This window comes from Cuculus canorus, chromosome 17, assembly GCF_017976375.1.
Source record: "Cuculus canorus isolate bCucCan1 chromosome 17, bCucCan1.pri, whole genome shotgun sequence".
In the NCBI taxonomy this organism is placed as follows: Eukaryota; Metazoa; Chordata; class Aves; order Cuculiformes; family Cuculidae; genus Cuculus; species Cuculus canorus.
In genome coordinates, this window is record NC_071417.1 from 10,498,713 (window position 1) to 10,517,554 (window position 18,842).

Genomic DNA, 18,842 nt, shown 5'->3' on the forward strand with positions numbered 1-18,842 from the left:
CGGGTTTTTGCGGGGTCGGGGCTGTAGGTTGTGAATTTGGGGCGAGTTACGCCTGGTTCCTGCTCGCCTTTCAGCGCCTCCTCCCGCACAGCAGCCCCAGGCGTAGTTTTCCCGCAGCCAAACACCTGTTATTCCCAGTTCCGTGTCCCGGCATGGAAAAGGTTGTTCGTGCAGCTGTGTTGTAGCTCGTTTGCGTTCAGGTTTCCTTCATTTCGGGTCGTGCCGTTTAATTATTTCCCCCAGAAAGGCGGTTTATCGCGTCCCGCACCATCCGTTGCGCTTCCCTCCCCACCGCCCCCCACTTTCAGGTTTTGTTTTCTTTCCGGACAACGTGTGGGGTGTGTTTTTTTTTGTTTGTTTTCCAGCGATCCATTGGCAGGAGGCGATACGATGAGAACGAGGACCTCTCGGACGTGGAGGAAATCGTCAGCATCAGGAGTTTCAATTTGGAAGAGAAATTAAAGAGTAAAACTTATCGCGGGGATTTCGTCCATGCCATGGACGGGAAAGGTAAAGGCTCGGTTAGAAAGGGGCAGAGGGGGGGGGCTGCCCGGGATCGCTCCCCATTCCCACGTGCAGCTCCGCGCTTCCCTTCGTATTTCGCGCTCCCCCTGCCCGCGGATCCGGTGACGCCGCCGGAGGCGAGGAGGGATGGGGGGATGCTGATGCTGCCCTGTGCCCCCCCTCCTGCTTGTGCTCCCTGGCAGCTCCCCTACCTCCTTGTGTGCTCCCTGCTTGGGACCCCTGGCAGCTCCCCCACCTCCTTGTGCTCCTTTACCGTGACCCCAGCTCAGCGCAGGGATGCTCAGGAATTAGCTCCTGGCAAAAGAGATGCAGAACCCCCCCCCAGCCCCCACTTGGCCGGAGGTGATTCCTGCTCCCCCCCTCCGCCCCCTTTCCAAAAGGGTGCAATTGATGAGCCTGTTGGCCGGGGTCGGGGGCTTTAAAGTCAGTCACTTCTTTGTCTTTCCATCATATATTGAATTACCGCGCTGCCCTCCTCGGAGTTTGCTTAGGTGACTTAAATTACGGAGCGGTAAGCAAAGCCAGACAGCTCTGCAGCGCGGTTGCCTGGCAGGAAGGAAAACGGGAGAGGTTTGCCCGGGAATCAAACGGGCCGGGGGTTGGAAAGAGATTTGCGAGTCACCTTTATTAACTGCAGCGTTGTTGAAACGGATCCCGAATCCCAGATGTCTGTCTCCCCAAAACCCGGCCGTATGGGGACTCCCTCCCTGCCTGAGCCTCCTGTTAGGGAAGAGGAGTTGGGGCTATAATCCTCCCGAAATGGCTATAGCTATGGAGCCACTAATCTAGTTTAGAAAATTTCCTTTTCTCCTCTAGGCTTAGTTTTGCATGAGCATTTTAAGCTCCTTTTAGAAAAGTTAATGTGGTGGAGAAATTAAATACCTATCTTACTTAGGAAGGTATTTGTTTAGGAGATAAGCTTCAACCCTGACCCCTCTTCCTCCAAACAAAACACAAACACTTCTTTTTTTTTTTAGCTGGAAAATGTTAATTAATTTTCCAGAAAATGATTGCGTTCTGCCCTCATCTTTCAAATACTCCAGTGGTTGCCATTGCTACATGTGAATCCAGTACAATCCTCAGCTCCCCTCTCTCAGCAGCTCTGAAATCTTTGGGAAGCTTTCTCCTTTCCAAGGAACTTGAAAATAAATGAGTGTCTTTTGTGATTTTGTTGTGGTCTGTGTCTGCTTTGTTCAACCCCACAAGGGATTTAAATGCTTTGTTGGGGCATTAGGAAGAAAGAGTTTGCCTTCCTATTTACTCTGTTTTTATTTTTACTATTGGCTTATTTTTTCTATAAATCCAAGAGTTGAATTGAATCTCAGCAAAACAATGGCAGCGGTTAGTGAGACTACAAAAGTCAGTTTATATGAACACATGGAATTGGTTGAGCAAAACGTTTATTTCTTTTTATTTCCTATGTCCTTGCTTTTATTTTTAATGATAACTTTTTGATTTTATTTTGCCAGGAATGGGGATTGGAGGTTTTCCTTGGGATGCTGCAAGGCAGGGCTGTGATTTTTTGGTCTGAACGCAGTTTGCCATGGGTACTTGTTCCCTGGCCTGCCAGGCTGTGCCTCTGCTTCTCCCACTGATGACATTCTTGATGTTTGACTTTGTCTTGGATGAGTGTGTCCTTAAAAAAAAAAACAAACAACCAACTGTGGTTTATTTATGACCTTACCTGAAGTCAGAACAGTTTTAATGGGAACACATGTGAGAAACAAAGGTTTCTCTAGTACAGAAATATTTATTTGGTGACCTTAGTTAAATGGAATATTCATTATGCTTATTTTGAGACTAATAGCAATAGAGTTTCTGTAATATTTATTGGTTTTGTAAATGGGTAATTACTGTGCTTTGGTTTGGTAACTTTCGGTAGGATTATTATATCCTTGCTTGTCCTAGTGGTTAACTGAATACAGTCAGGATAAAGTTGTACAAATAAAGGGAGCTTGGCCACTATTTCCTTCAGTCTGTGTTTTTATAGGAGAGAAACATCACTGATATGAGCCGAGTCTGAGGTTCTTGTGCTCTCCCAGGAAGCACATACCTTGCTGGCTGAATCTTGGGAAGTTAACGTACTTGTGTGTACCTGAATATAGCGCATAAACTGTATTTGGCTGTAAGTAGCGTATTTGTACTGCTGAGGAGTCAAACGGTGTTTTCCAGTTTAAGGTAGCGTGTGGGTGATGTATAAAAGTCATTTTTTTCCTATAAGAAAGCAGAAAGGGCAGAGCCACAGGAACAGTACGTGGCCACTGCAGGAATTCCTCCTCTCCCTGTGGCACAAGGCTCCAAATGTGCTGGGGGGATTTGTAGGCAGGGCTCACCCAACCTTGTAAAGTTCTCTCTAATCCCCAAATCACTGCTATTGTATCAGCCCCTTGCACAGAGAAATCCCCTGAAAGGCCAGTGCTGTGTAATCCTCAGAGTGAAGCAACAAGGTGATGCTGGTCAGAACAAACTTGTTTCATTTTCAGTTTGCTCTGTTGCTCTTAACTCCCACCGAAAATCTTCCTTTTTCAGCGTCTGCCCTCGTACCAGCAGCAGTGTAAGATTTCAGCTCCTCCAGATACCTTTCTGATTAATTAAAAAAAAGAAAAAGCACTCTTGAAAGTCATAGTAACCCTCACTTAAAAAGCAAATGAGGTGTTCACAGCAACAGGGCTTTCTGCTCTACTTGGATAATGCTCATAAGAAAAACATGCTTTTTTTTCCTAATTAGAAACGTATGGCTTGAAATGCGTGAACTTAAACATCGAGTTTAAACTACGCATTTGCCCCCGAAGTACAAGGCTGATTTGCAGTTATTTAGTTAGGATTATAGTTGAACTGTTAATTTGCTATTTCATGACCGCCTGGGTGTTTCAACCCAGACCTTAATTGACAAACTCTGACTGGGTTCTATTTTACGCGCATCAGTGAACAGGAAAAATAGCGAGCAGCTGGGAGAGCATTGTCTGTCATTTGGTTTCCGGTTTGGACCTAAAATATGCATTCTCTTTATATTTTTTCTTTAACTGATAGTGGAGCCCTTTGGTGGGAAAAGGGAAATAAGGGGTGTTTTGAAAAAATGCAATGTGAGGTGCCAATGCCATTCTGCATTGATTAATTGATTCTGCATTTATTTTTATTCATTATTCGAACAGATTTTACCTTTGAGTATGTGCAAAGAGAAGCCCTCAGAGTCCCCCTTGTCTTCAGAAATAAGGACGGACTGGGAATTAAGTAAGTTATAACCAAATCTTGATGATTAATAAATGCTTTTATAAAATAACCATTATGCTTTCCATTTGTATGCGATATTTCTTTTGATGATCTCAAAATGTATTGCAATTAGTAAGCCTGTCAGCACCCTTGAGAAGAGAAGTGATTATTTTCCACTTATAAACAAGCAGATAATGAGGTCTATAAAAGTTAAGTGCATACAGTGTGGTACTACACTACCAAAAATAAGTCAGTGATAAAAGTTAGGAATAAAATTCAAAGATTCTTGCATCCAGTCTGTGCTGTCATGACCGAACAACCTCCCTTCAGATTTGACTTCTCAATTGTTTTGTTAGAGGTGGTGATGCCTGTCGTTTTCTGTTATAATTGTATCTCTACATACTGTTCTAGCTTTGTAAATATTCAATAGTATCTACTTAAAATGTGGCATTATTGGAGGTTAATGAGGTTGCATTTTGTTAATATCCAGTCATAAAGGATTTAGTATTTAATAAGTGTAACTTTTTTGTGAAAGTGGTAGTATCTAAGAGAGAAATATTAAAATGATATACTTTATCAGCCACAAAATCCGTAGTTTAGATACATGTTGGAGATTAGGACTGTGTACCTGATTATATATGAAAGATGGAATATTAATGTTGTGAAAGCCCAGTTACTTTGCTCAGTTTCAGCTGGACGCCTCAAAGTTAGGGAAATGAGGAGTCCCGGTTACTTGATTTTAGAAAAAATCAGGCCACCTCAGTGTAACTTTAGGAGAGAAGGAGAAAAAATAGTTTGGGTATTTGACGAGCATATGTCCTTTTACTAATAGGAGCGAATAGGAGAGGTTGTGGTGCTTCTCATGATATAATAAACCAGTTTTATATATTGAGCTCTGAACAGGTGCATAATAGGTACTCAGTAATTACGGTAATTTTATTTTGTCATCCTGTTATGTTGTATTGGAATTTTTTTCCTTTGGTTAAGCCCAGCTATTTCTCTATTTAGTCCTAGATGCATAGTCTAGTTTCTTGTTAAAAAAGTGCAAACGCTGAGATACTATCTTTTATTGTTTTTTATGCAAAGCCTTTTTATATCCTAATTTTCTGAAGAAAACGTATATGCAGTGTGTAATGCGCTAGAAGATGGGTAGAAAACTTTGCTATGAAGGGAGAAAGGCCACTCACTTCCTTCAGTTTGTAACAGTTCTAGGTTTCTGTTTGGTGGTGTAGAAAAGTAGCGTAATTTCTCTGTTTTAGTATTTGAGAGATGTGGTCAGCTGGAAAACCTTGATCCTTAAAGTTTTTTGCAGACGAGAGGATACAAAACCACATAGTTTTGATATTCCTGAAGTCTATAACCTTCCATATAACATTCATCTGAAAACCTGAGTAGCCGCTTAATTATGTTTCATCTGCAGCAGTCACCTCCTTAATCTTAGCTTATATATTATGTGACTATAGTATCATCTTTCCTGATGAATAATTTCCTTGTTTATTTTCTCCGCTGAGTTTCCTCAGTGTAACGTACCATTTGTTCTATGTTCACTTGTCACACTGAGTTCCTAGGGAGCCAATGACATCTCCACCGAGCGCTCGTTAGAATATACGTTTACGCTGTATGGGTGTATGTAACCATCACCTGAAGCTTGAATCATTTTTCTTCGGCAGGAACTTCCTGCTCCCTTAAGTGTTGCGCTCTCCACTTTACTGATCCAACTTGACATCCCAGTTCCTTGCTTCTCCTCGGCCTCCAGATACAGGAGCTTTGCTTCCTGGGGTGTTTTTTTTCCGTGCTGTGTTAGAGTCTTTTTTCCTGACCCTGTTTGTGGCTTCTCTGCTGAACTTGGCAGTGAGGTTTTTTTGTTGTTGAAGGTCGTTGCTTCTTTTTTGTTCAATATATTTCTACAAGACATGCTTCCCTTGGAGTCATCTGAAGGGCATATCTACTGTGGAAAATGGTGGATAATCATTTAAGACAACTGTTCTCTCCATATGCATTGATTTTAAACTGCCAGCTCTGAAGGGCAAATGATAAAAGCTTCAGGAATTTCTAGAACAAGCCATCAGTTCTTCTATTCAGGAACCAGAAATACTGTTGCGTCTCTGCAGAGATGCTGTCTACATCTTGAGATAAAACTGGATAAAACTTGTGGACCTGGAAATGAATAAAATACCTACCTTCTCAAGCAGCTGCTGTCTGTTCTAGCAGCCAGATCTTTCCTCCTTTGCATAATGAAGTTCACAAATTTCCCAGAGTAAAAGGAGAAAGCTGGGGAGATGGTTCAGCTCCTACTGTGCCGACGGTACTTGTTCAGCTAGAGATTGGTCAACAAAGTGCGGAAGTGAGAGCTCATCCTGCAGACACAAACATTACTGAGCTTCAGATCCTCAGCCGTGTATGGTGAGGCATTATAAGAGATGGTTAATGAGTACCGCAGTGTGGGACCTGTGTGTTTCCTCTGGCTGCCTGTAGCAAACAGTGGTACTTCCAGGACTCGGGCTACCGTTGTGCTGTAGATGTTACACCAGATCATTCAGAAAGACACCTTGGTGTCTGTAACCACAAGATATAATATCTTCTTAATTGCTCATTATTCAGGATTCTTTAATGAGGCAATTCACCTTAGACGATTCAACGTTCAAATCTCAGCTCACGCATCATCATTGCCTTCCCTATTGTTCCCGTGCCCAAAATCTGGCGCGCTGCCACCTGGCACTCACCTCCACTTTCGGTTAACTGTCTGCTTTCCCTGAAGCCTTCTGGTGTGATACTGCCTTTGGAGACTGCTCTTTGGTCTATCTTGATCCATAGGTTCAGAGACTCCTAAGCTAAAGGGATCATGTCAGGAGTAATCTGTTTTTTTATGTCCTGTGTTGGCTTGTTTTTCTTCAAGGTATGTCGGTTTTGGATGCATTCGCTGTCAGCCTTCCTATTCCTCATCCTGGGAGTACTCAGTAATTTTTTGTTAAGGCTTTGAACAAGGGAGGGCTTTGGCCACGTACCTGTCCCTGCAGTGGTTGTGTGCCATGTGTACAGACAGACCAGGTTCCAGATGTACTTCTGTGTTTTCCCAAGGGAAAAACTGAAAACGCCTGGCCTGAAATGCCTGTGTGTATGCAGACAGGTACAGTGCGGACCCTCATAGGTATCCACACTTCACAGAAGACCATTGAATATAAGATATCTTTCTTGGTGAGCATTATCAAAGCAGTCAAACAAACAGCAATTTTTGAACACGCATCAGAAGTGAAGAAGCAACAGGACCAAACGCTGCATGCTTTTGTTTTCATTTGGAGTTCTACATCTCTGGCAGTTAGGGTAGTGGATCTTTGGAATGCTGGACTGGGTTGTGAAGAGGTGGAAGAGAAGTAAATGGTAATCCACAGCAAGAGCTTGGCCAGCTCTGTCACACACTAATGCTTTGGATAGTGAAGGAGAAATGTGCGCTTCAGTTTGCTGTGATGAGCTTAAAATAGTCTCGTTGGGCAGGCTTGGCTAGCCAGCTTTGCAGTTTGCTACTGACTGCCAGTAGCGTTCTGATGCTGTTCTGACATCTTTGCTCCTTTCTAGGGCTGTTTCCCTTTCTCCCTTTTGTGAACCATCCACACATCTTGCGCAGCTTCTTCCTCTAGCTGGATTTCACTGCCAGGGAAGAGAGTAAAAATACTGAAGCTTTTCTTTTGAGGATTTTTTTGATGAATTAGTATGCTGACAAAAGTAAGAACAAATTTTATCTGATATGTGAGCTTTGGATGGTTCCTGCATGGAATCTTCCTATTCATAGTTAGTTGGGTGAATTATTTTTATATTTCCATTTCTCTTCTGGATCGTTGAATACTCGCTGCTCTGGGGGATTAAAATACTACAATTTGTAGATCATTACTCTCTTACAGGGACATTCAACGTTCTAATATTTTTTTACTCAAATAAGCATGACTTATTAGTTTGAAAAGATGTTTTAAAGGGATTGTACACGCTTGGGCATAAATGTCACCAGAGTGAAAGAAGGTTGGAAACACAATTTATGTGTATTTTCAGTGACAGAAGTGAAATGCATGAGCAAACTTTCCTATTTGGCACTCTGCAGGATAACATGATTTAATTTGATTTACATTTCCACTTCTTACATGTATCTATCTAAAGTAGCTGGCATGCAGTATGAGAGTTTTGTGGATGTGTAGATACATAAATGCTGTGTGCATTGTATCTCAGCAGGATCAAAATAGTATTGACACCTGCCTAACGGATCTGAAATGCTGAGAACCTTCAGTCTCATCACCCTGACATTTGCTGCTTGAAATGAGTGGCATAGTCTGCCGTCTTCTGTCGCTAGAGTGGGGCTGGACAGTTTGCCTTTAGATCCGAGTCATTTGCTGATGACACTCGGGAACCTTATATTCCACTTCAGCTTCTGGAGGAAATGCTGCTTTACTGGGTCTTCTCCAGCAGTGCTGTCCCTTGTCCGGAGGAGACCATATGGACACGGCAGATTAGATGACCCACATACACGTAGGGTGACTTTTGAGATACGATGTACAAAATATATGATTTTTAGACTTCTGCTGTTTTGAATAACTGACAATATGTGCTTCCACTTCTGTTTGCTGTTAGGCAGTCAGCTTGCCTGTCTGCGGCTGGCAGATGTACAAAGCAGAGCTGAACAGTTTGGTTCCTACACTTGGAGGTACTCCGAAAAAGCAAGGAATGAGATGAATGAGGGAAAATTATAATAATGAAATGCTTTCCTGTACATTTCTGACTGTTGTGAGCTGTTCCCTGCATGGCAGAGTTAGCAGAGAGGAGCTGGTTTACTTCTGAGGGTTCTTTGACTGTTTCCAGGATTGTAACTTGGAGAGAGAATGCTGTTTGGAGAGATGTTGTCTCTTTTATCAGAACAGCGGTCATCTTGCATTGTCTTGTGGTTAATCAGATGTCTGTGCTGGCCAGAGCTCCTCCTCAGTAGGACTGGAAGAGGAGACTTTTCCAGCAAATCCTTGAACATTCAGCCAAACGCAGGTGTGCACCAGTGCACCCCAAGGTGTTTGCATTTCTTTTCTGTTGGAGGCAACAGGATTTGTATGTAAGAGAAGACTGAAAATCTCAAATGTTGTCAGTCATATTTTGGTGTTAAGCCAAATCACCCTTCTATTCTTCACCTATTTTTTTTTTATGCTATGTGAAATCTTTGGAAGCATTCGTAGTGTTTTTACACAAGATGCATTTGCCTGAAAAATGCCTAACAGTGTATGGAGGAAATCTCTGCTTGGTTTTTGCACTGTTGCTCTTCTGGATTTATATGCAGAAAAGAAAAAAAAAAAGAACCATCACTTTCTGATTAATTTAGGACTGTTCACATTCAAGAAAACAATTTCTTTTTTGGCCATCATAGTGCGGCAGCAAACCAGCTAAGAGTGAGTGTGGTGATTGTGGAGGGTGGGGCTGGAAATGAAGTTCAGTCATTTATGGTCTCGGCAGCCTCCCGAGACCTTGATGGGTTTGAATTAAAGCTGGACCTCCCAAGGCAACCCAGCTACACAAAAGGTGTTCTTGTACTTGAAACCTGCTGCGTTCAGGCCTGAACTCCTTCCCTTGGTGTACCCTAATGTATCGTCCATCCTGAGACTGCAGAGGAAAAAAACAAGGATATGCCAGGCGTATTCTCCAAAGACCAAAACATGTGATTTTTGTTGTTAGGGAGGATTGTATTCTTCCAGTTTGAGTAATGTTTATTGTTAGCTGCTGAAGCACTTGGTAAGAGTGAATTTGCTTCTATGTGTGAGGATTGTTATCTATCTTGGTGTTTGATTTTTATTTTGGTTTATACAAAAGTGGAAAAGATTGCCCGTCTAGTGGTTCTACGTGTCTGACAAAATACAGGCAAGCTGCGGCATTGGAAAATAAGCCTGGCATGTTCTTGTTGCCGTCAAATAAATAGTTCCTCCTTCCTTTACTTCTGACTTTTTAGTGCTTGGATAAAAAGATAAGCTCTGAATGAACCCTGAAGGTCAGTGGATTCAGGCTGTTTCATTCCGGTGAGGGAGTGAATTCCAAAGCTGTGGGGCCCTTGCGGCTAAATGCAAAGATGTGAGGGTTGGCGGAGAACTAACAAAAGATATTGTCCAGCCTCTGCATCCCACCAGAGGAAGGTGATAAGGGTAAAAGCAAGTGGACAAATATAATTTGGCAAGTAGCTTTCAAAATGTAAGCATGGCAGTAACTGCGTTTTTTAACGTTACTTTTCAGTGTTTTCTTAATAGTAAAAACTATTGCTCGAAAAGTTTCCCTGTGGGCTGGATCAGTCTGATTTCTAACTCAATGATGTCAAAAGTCCTTTATGACCAGAAGAAAGTTATTTCTTTTCCACACAGGGCAGTCCAAGAGGGACAGCACACCTAGCTGGCGGCTCCCACAGGGATGTTTTTATGGCAATTCCTTAGTCAGACTTTGTGCAACGTGAAGTGTCAAATACTGTCATTAAGATGAACTCAATTGACTTCAGAACTCCACTGCTGTTTCTGTTTTCTTTTTCCATCCAGTCTATATGTTGCAGGCATTTACTCTCTACATGACATGTAAAACTTGTTTACTTGATGTACTGGGCTGTCGTCTCATTACATTAAACCCTAAAACTCTGCGTGTGTTAGAAGTGATCTTATAAATGAATCAACATTGGTGAACAAATGATGCTACCGTTTAATTTAGCTCTGAATTAGCCCAAATTGAATTGAACAACAATTTCCCTACCCACCGCGTACAGCCAGGTTGTCTTTTGCCAGGAAGTGGTCTTTAAAATGATGGGGCTTTAATTCATTATTGTTGTACTTTATTTCCAAGCAGTGAATCCAACCGATGATGCTGTGACTTTGAACAAATTGGTTTACTGCCCGCAGTATTTGTACCCACTGGCAAACATGATAGTGCTCACTTTGGGGATGTACGTGTGGCACCACTGGTCGCAAAATGAGTTGCTTAACAGGAACAAGATATAAAGCTCCAGGATTTTGTGGAAATCACCTCCAACCCCTTCCCTCCTGCTCCAGAGCTGCTAGAGAGCGCTTGAAAAGACACTTCTTCTCTTTTATTACAAGTAGAGAAACTTTTGTACACTTGCCGATGCAGAGATGTTGTGTTTGTCATTAATGCTCGCGCTATCCACACTTCAAAGACGATTCCACCTAGGGCATTACAGACAAAGAGCACTATACATTTATTTCTCTTTTATTATGGTAAAGAAAGTGTACCCGTACTTATCTTGACAGTATTTAACATTGCTTTCTTTGCTAATTATAGAATGCCTGACCCGGATTTCACCGTCAGAGATGTGAAGCTATTAGTGGGTAAGTTATTTTGAATGCACTGGATTAACTCTATACAGAACAGCATTGCTTTGAAATACTTGTCCAGTTCTGTTTGTCGACATTTGTGATAACTCTCAGAATCTGGGAGAAGGCACGGAGAAGCAATTTGTAAATTAAAAAGGCTGGGAGAACCCTAATTAGTTGTGCTGACCGGACTCTGATCTCATGCTGGATAATTGGCCGTTTGAAAGAGAGTGAATGCTTTTGCTCTTAACAGGTGTCCTACAAACAGTTTTGTGATCCTGGAAAGCTGCAGCTCTATTGATCGAGTTCCTGGTTTTTTCAATCTGTTTGTAAAAAGTATGATTGGAGCCGTGTCACCTTTTGGCTGTGCTCTCCCCACAGTCTTTATCAGTGTCGGCCAGGTCAGTGCTTTGAGGAAAGGTTGCTAAGAGAGATTGAGCACAAAGCTGTGCAAACTGCCTGGCTTTTTGATAAGACACAAACCAAGGAAGCGGTGACTGTAGTCATCAAATATTTCCTAGCAATTTTTTGCGAGAGGAATGTTTTTAACTCGCAGAAAAGCTCCATTTTGAGTAGGAGATGACACTGTGTATTTCTTTGAAATCTGCTTTTACTGAAGATGGATGTTATTTGTTGTTTATCTGAAATCATTACTGAATTGTGATGCTGCCCCCTGGGAAGCTGTTGCTGTGGAGCTAGCTGAGCTTCGATGTGTTGGCTGCAGTCCTTCATGGAGACTGTTAACTGCATTTGTGCTATTTAGAGTTGATTTGGTTTATTTACCTGTGTTTTGGCAGGAGTTAATAATTTAAATTAGCCTAACTGCTGTGTTCTGAAAGATGATTTTTTAAAAATTATTCTTGAGTTTAATATTCAGTAGAAACATTGAGTCTAGAAAAGGCTTAGTTAAGAAGAACAAGGGAGAGGAACTTGAGCCTCATTTCTGCTCACTTGGGGTTATCTGTGAGAGAGGGGTTATCTCTGATAACCTTCTTTCACAAACAAAACTTGGCAATTTATGACCTTTTATAAGCCTGGGTGGGGGGAAGCCCTGAGCCTCTTTGGCAGAAAATGTTAAGATAGTGGTGCGGAAAGTGCTATTTGGTGGCAATATGGTCAATCTGCAGTTAAAGCAGAAAATAATGAGGATATTTCGAAAGTCTTAAATTTTATGGACTTCCTCAATACCTGCGTACATTTGTAGGTACAGATACCTCCTTGTGCCTAAACCCTGTAATTATCTGGTCCTTGTTTGCAATTTTCTGTGAGTTTGTTCCGTAGCTGATAAACTGCCACTTCTGTCTCTGAAACCACTAAAGTCAAGGGTCTGACTTCGAGGTGTTTTGGAACACCACAGTGTTGCATAACAACATTGTTTTTCCTGTATAACAGTTGAAGTGTGGGAGTTGTGTTTCCTTAAGATTGATGTCCCTTGAAGTATTACGAGGGGTGGCGATTTCTGTGTACGTGGGCAGCAAAGCAGGAGGATATTTATAAATAAAATTAGATTTATAAAACAATGGAGCAGAAGTAACAATCGTAATTAACTTTGAGATTAACTTTAATGTAAAGTGTGTGGTTTCTCACAGCTGGTTCAGCAATCCATGTATGTGCTGCAGGCCAGAGACACACGCCATGGCTCTTATTTTGATTGCGTTTGAACAAACTCCCTTTGGAGTCATTGTACTGAGCTATAAGTTGGTCAAGAACATCGTCATCTGCTGTTTTGTTTAATATGGTCGATGACTTCTGGTGTCACAGGTGGAAACTTTGATTCAAAAGATCTGAAATATTTGGGAAATGGACTGTAAGTTATGCCTGAAAGTCATGATTCCGATGGCAAATCGTTACTTTGGCTGTAACAGCCACATTGACACTGAGACCACTTGGGGGTAATTCCTGTCTCCATGCTAGATTTCTAAATTATCTCCTAATGACTCCTGGAAACACTGGTGAGCAGCTTTCCTACTGCATATCATTCCAGATAAGTTTTTCTGGTTCTATCTTAACATATGTGTTACACTCGCAATCTAATGTTCAAATAAGGCAGGTGAAAACTCTTGTTTTATTAATATCTCTTGTGATCATCACTGCATTTTTTAGCAGACTCCTCAGATCTTGCCTGAACCTCCAGGTGGCTGCGTTTCTGAAGTGCAGGGTTTTCAAACCTTATTCAATGCCTTGTTGAGGAGGAACGGATAAAGGAATGTCTTGATGGGAAGGGAATGATGCTTTGTGAATGTGCAATGGAATGATCATAACTCGCCGTGTCTGAATCTGCACGGGAGTTGATGGAGAAAGAACATAGGTTGAAAAATATTGTGTTCTGTTTACACTTTTTTTTTTCCTAACTGCTGGCTCTTGCCGTATGCTGGTGCTATTTAAACCTGTCATGTGTTTGCCCTGATTGAAAGAAGGAAAGAGAGCAAATTGGTTATAGAACGTTTTAAAGAGATGGGTTTTTCCAAAGCGCATAAACTCCATAGGAAGTTACTGAGCCTTTGGTCTCAAATTATTCTGAAATTTTACTTATGATTGTTGTGTTGTCTCCATAATCGGTAACTGGTACCTTTAAGTGACAAGGAAATAATGACAGCTGGTAGCCTAGCTTTTTTAATTTCCCTTTGAAAAGTGCAGACTGTGGCAATATTATGGAGAATAAAAGAAGTTGGATTTTTTGATCGTTTTTTTGTGCTTACTTGGGCTTCGGTGTCTGGCTTCTTTTAGTATTTTGCTAGACTTTCGAAGAAACATTGCCGGTGCTTGTGAGATTTTTTTGTTGTTGTTGTTTCATTGTTTAAAAACTGGAGGTACCAGCTGTAATTTAGCTCGGTAATGTTTGACCAGCACGTCAGCGTGCATGAATGTACACCGGTGTGTAATGTGTGTGGATGAAACCCTCTTCCCATACAGTTGCTTTACTTTAGAGAACAAACATTTCAAACCGCACAGCTGGGGAGTGATTATAACTGGACTCCTACCTCCATCTGAAAGATATCCTGGATACTTTTTAAACTTGAGACAGTGGATTAATTTCAGCGGTTGGAATTTATCTGATCTCTGGAATGGCTGTGAGCCAAGAATACAAATGGAGAAGAGGAGGGGAATTACTGGCCTGCTTAGGAACTTGAGATGACTCTTGGAAGAAGAAAAACTCTGTAGTAATTTAATAACTATTAAGCTTTGTAATTTCATTGACTAAGATAAATTTGAGTCCTAATTCTGAAGGACAAAATGTCACTGTCTTCTCTTCATAAGCTGATTTAAAATTTGATTAAAAGGGTCATTGGCCCTCTTGATGTCTCCTTAAACATGTGCACTAGGAGTTTGAGTGTTATTTCTGCAGGCTCCTTATTTCTCACTTTTGGCATGCCACGCTGGTATGTAGGTGGTGTTCGTATGTGGATATGGACTACTTAAAAAAACAAGTGCACAGCAGTAGCTACTAAGTACTGGGGCTTTGTTTTATTCCCAAACTTTATGCACACTTGCAATTGTTGTTTTTACATTTGCGTAGTATCTTGTTTTATGTCCTTTTTTCGTTCTTTCATGTTCTCCTGCCTCTTTGTTTTGAGGGCTCCTGGGAGTTCAGAGCCCCGTTGTCTGTTCTTCTTCTCTGTCCGTCAGTCTTCCAGACGGTGTGTAGTGCCCGGCAAGGATGCTATGAGACAGGGCTACTGGTGAGACTCACGCTGGGTTTTTTCCCATGCTGCTAGTTGTGTAATTGTAGGTCTCAAAGCTCTCTAGAAAAGCTCCAGAAGTGTCTTTACAAAAAAATTAAGAGGTCAAGTTAGCTGAAGAATTGTTTTTGGGGAGTAACAGATCTGTGAAGTGGCAAACATTGGGAGTGCACAATAGCTATCACTAATTTTTCCTCAGTGTGTGATGCTAGGTGACTTATTGCTCATTCCCAGAAGAGGCAGAATAACTGGTGTTTTCCAGGCCTCTCACGGTGGCTTCTTTCACTAATTGGTGTTTCTGGGCCACAGCGTGGACGGGTGTCTCACAGATGGGCAAGAAAGAAGTGTGTTTTCCCAGATACGTCTGCTTGAATCTCCAAACATATGTACCTATGTGAATGCCTTATGCTAATTACACCAAAGAACAAAGTACGCTTCCCAAGGTTAACCTAGAACTGAGCAAGGAGAAAGATAACTGCCTTTAGGTACGAGATTTTACACTCGTACCTAAATAAACCACTAAATAAACCTGTATCACCTGCGGTCCTGGTGGGTTGGCGTAGCTTTGTGTGCCAGGCGATGCAGACACCCCCAAAGCTGAGCTTGCAATCCCGGCCAGTGGCAAAAGGGGCTATTGCAAAACATGCTGAGGATTGTAGGAAAGAAAAGAGACTTGCAGTTATTGTGATCCCTGGGCTGCAGAGGTTAAAGTTGTGACCACAGCGGTCACTTCTGTCGGATCAGCAGCATTGTTGGATGGAATTCACTGTGCCCAGCCGGGCATTGTATCAGTGGGAACAGTGCAAGTACAGGACTGTTCACGGGGTGGTCTGACAACTGACGTCAAGTCACCAATGGATTTTATTTAACTAACTCAATAAGGGTTTATTTCTAGAATTAAAAAAAAAAAAAGAGGTGTAGGAGCAGTGAAGAAATGTATCATCAGTAATGTACTTTGCTATTAAAATCTGATGCCTTAGGCTGGGCTGGGCCATAATGCTTCCATGGGCAGAAAATGTTTGGTTCCCTTCATTTAGTTATTGTGTTCCCTTCACAAACTGATTTGAAGGGCTTTGGTGTTTTTGTCTTGGATAAGGAACCCAAGTAAAATTGAAAGCAGCAGAACTTTTGATTGTGATGAAATTTGTGCATTGAGGTATGGCAGTAAGTAGCAGACATGACAGAGCTCCAAAACCGGTTGCAGGGAGCAATCTTCACCTGGCCCAGGGAGATGATGCACAAGATGAGACCTAATAGATCATTTCAGTATTTGATTTCTGTGATTCTGTCAAATCTTTAAAGACCTGGTGGCAGGCTTTGATCACCAAGACAAAGGGTGAAAGGAAACCAAGGCTATACATATCCTGTTGCATCTTTTGCTGGGAGTAGCTGAAGAGATACCTAATTATTGCTGGGTTTTGCCTTCTCATTAGAAACACCAAAAGAACAGGAGCTGAGCCAAAAATTTCAGTTGCAAATTGAGTGTTTAAAGAAATATGTGTGAAGGTCTCTGCCTCAACTCTGAGTTTATAATCATTGTGTCAGGGAAGAAAGATAACAGAATAAATTATATCATTAAACCCAAGAAGTCTGCAAGGGAAAAGCCCTATAAACAAGGGGGGTTGGCCCTGCAAGTGCAGGTCAGCCTTTCCTTCTGCTGCAGAGTATCAGTTCTGGAGGAGACGCTGTCTGCCATCATGCATCTACTCACAGTTTAGTCACTAAGGGACTAAGATGTTAAGGACTTCATCATACGACACTGGAGTGAGCAACTGAACTTTCTTTGATATCAATGGAAGGAATCAGACCTGCAGAGGAGTATTTCACTGGCCATTAAGTTGGTTTTTTTTCATAGGAAAGAAACCTATGCAAGCTTTCTGAAGTTTGATGTCGCAACATTTTGCACAGTGCAGGAGTAACTGCAGTTCCACAGTGCAGTGGTGCACAGTAAATAGTGGAAAACAGGCTGAGAGGTGAAATGATCTGCCCGGGTACCTGTTCATTGTGGTGCGGGAAACAGAATTTGGGGAGTCTCAGTTTCTAGTTATCCTCTATGTTGTAAATGATGTACTGAATGTGATGAGCTGTGGCCTCTCCTGCGCAGGGGGCTGCGGTGAGGTGGAACAAGTTCCCCTACTAGTAAATGTAAGGAGGCTGATTAAAATAATTTAAATTCAATTGAGACAGAAAAGATTACTGTCTGTTAGGTGTATGTAACAGCCGTAAGCTGTGTGAGGCTTGGTATCTTTCATCTAGCCATTCTTGTTCTGTGAAATACATATGCTGCTGCAATCCCCAGGAACTCCAGCTAGAATGAGAATGTGTATGCCAGGAACTTAACAGGAACACAAGAATCCCCCTCAAATCCATGCTTGTGGAATTGGATAATAATGAAAGGGGAATGGAAAGAGATTTAAACGTTGTAGGTAATGTTTATTTTGAGTTTATAAAATATTACTTATGTATTAAAACCTATGCAGAACTTTATAGATGTATACATATGTATAAATTTCATTCAACACTGAATCAGCAGCCGTAAGCGGTGTCTCCACAGAAGAGAAAATTGTGGTGACTGCACATCAGGTGAGTTAAGGCAGGGGGGAGGGCAGAGACCATGTAAAACATTTCTTTTGCATTAGCATACATTTCTTCTGATGTGTTAGCACGATGGTTCCCGAGCTGGCTGTGCAAACGTGTTCAGCTTTTTGTTAGTAGCTACTCAAAAAACCTGAAAGCAAACCACATAACTGTCTCCAAGTAACTGCTTCCTAGGGATTTTTTAGTTCTTTCCTCCTGCGTGTTTGCTCCCCCTCTCAAATTGATCTGCTCTGAAAATTGTATCATGGTTGAATTCACATTGAACTACAAAGCAAGTCGAGAGGCTCGTAGTGTGGTCTGTGGGCAAGTAGGGGAAATTTTGTCTTAATCAATGTACAGTTCTCCATCTTGTGAAAGAAAATTAGCTGTGCAGGTACAAAAGAAGGACAAAGCAGCCACACACTGCAGTTCAGAAAACTTTCCATCATTTCTGCTGAATAGGGACCTAGTGTTGCTTTTTCTATAGACCAACGCTCCATTTGTCTCAAGGAAGTTGTGAAATTGGAGACGGAGAGGAGTTAGGAGGGAGGCTCATTAGAGAAACTTTGTTGTAAGGAGTGCTTCCCAAAATTAAACAGGGTGTTCAAAGGAAGGGCAAAAGTCTGCCCTCAGACTTGCATCGAAGTCTTGATTAAGATGTATGGTTCTCCCCCTGTGCGGGGATTTGTCCTGTGAATGGGAGTGCCGCGTCTGGAAAAAGCAGAAGAGCTGAGTCAGGAGTCATTAGCAGCTCTACCTCCAGGAGTCCTGTGGGAGGGATAAGGAGGAAGCAGTGAAGTCTTTGCTCTGTTCCTAGTGTCCAAATAATGCATTTTTCAAAATGCAGTGGGACGGACTCTTCTAGGGGAGAGGAGTCAACACTGATCTCATGGGAGGAGAGGCACTTGTGTGAAATATTTCCATTCATTGTAAGTTTTCTCCTCTTGTTCTTCATGGGTATTTTTGTGCCCTATGGTATGATCCGTACTTGGCTCGCTCTCTGGGCCCTGCTTTTTTCCTTTTCATGTTGGAGCATTAACCAAAACCGAGTTAATGAAAGCATCCCTATTGTTCTTGTGGTTTGGAAGGCCGATGTCTGTGTAGTTCTACAAAAAACAACTTGTGAACACGTTCTTCAGCCTGTGAGGATTCAGACTGAAGGTACCTCATCCTCTGGGTCCTGCCAGTCACACCCTAAATTCATCAAGGGACTCAGATGCACAAGAGGCAGCACATCCTTCTCATAGCTGAGAGGAGCTGGGGCATCCTTTGAAGTCAGGAAATAAGGGTGGTTCCTTGCAGGATGAGGCTGAGCTTGGATGTTCCTCACATGTCACTGTAAAATAATTGCAGGTCAAGCTATTTCCATTTATCTGAGGATACAAAACCAAAACCTGTGCTTCGAGGGAGCCGAGTCGTGTACCGGGCTACAAATTTTTCCAAGGGGAGAAACGGAAAATCAGAAAGCAGCGTATGTCAAGGCTGGTGATTTATCTCAGATGTTATAATGCTATTTGCAGTATTA

The 18,842-nt window shown here is 42.0% G+C and overlaps 1 protein-coding gene across 10 annotated transcripts in view; it reads left to right on the plus strand.

Annotated features, from left to right (window-relative positions):
• Positions 1 to 18,842, plus strand: part of KDM2B (lysine demethylase 2B) — a 122,481-nt gene that overhangs the window by 7,333 nt on the left and 96,306 nt on the right. For 9 of the 10 annotated variants that reach the window (XM_054082062.1, XM_054082063.1, XM_054082064.1 and 6 more), the window contains 3 exons: positions 366 to 510; positions 3,678 to 3,756; positions 11,029 to 11,075. In XM_054082062.1, coding sequence (XP_053938037.1) covers positions 366 to 510; positions 3,678 to 3,756; positions 11,029 to 11,075 — 271 coding nt within the window. Of the gene's footprint in view, position 1; positions 162 to 365; positions 511 to 3,677; positions 3,757 to 11,028; positions 11,076 to 18,842 lie in introns of those variants that run through there. The other variant, XM_054082069.1, reaches the window with a different exon arrangement.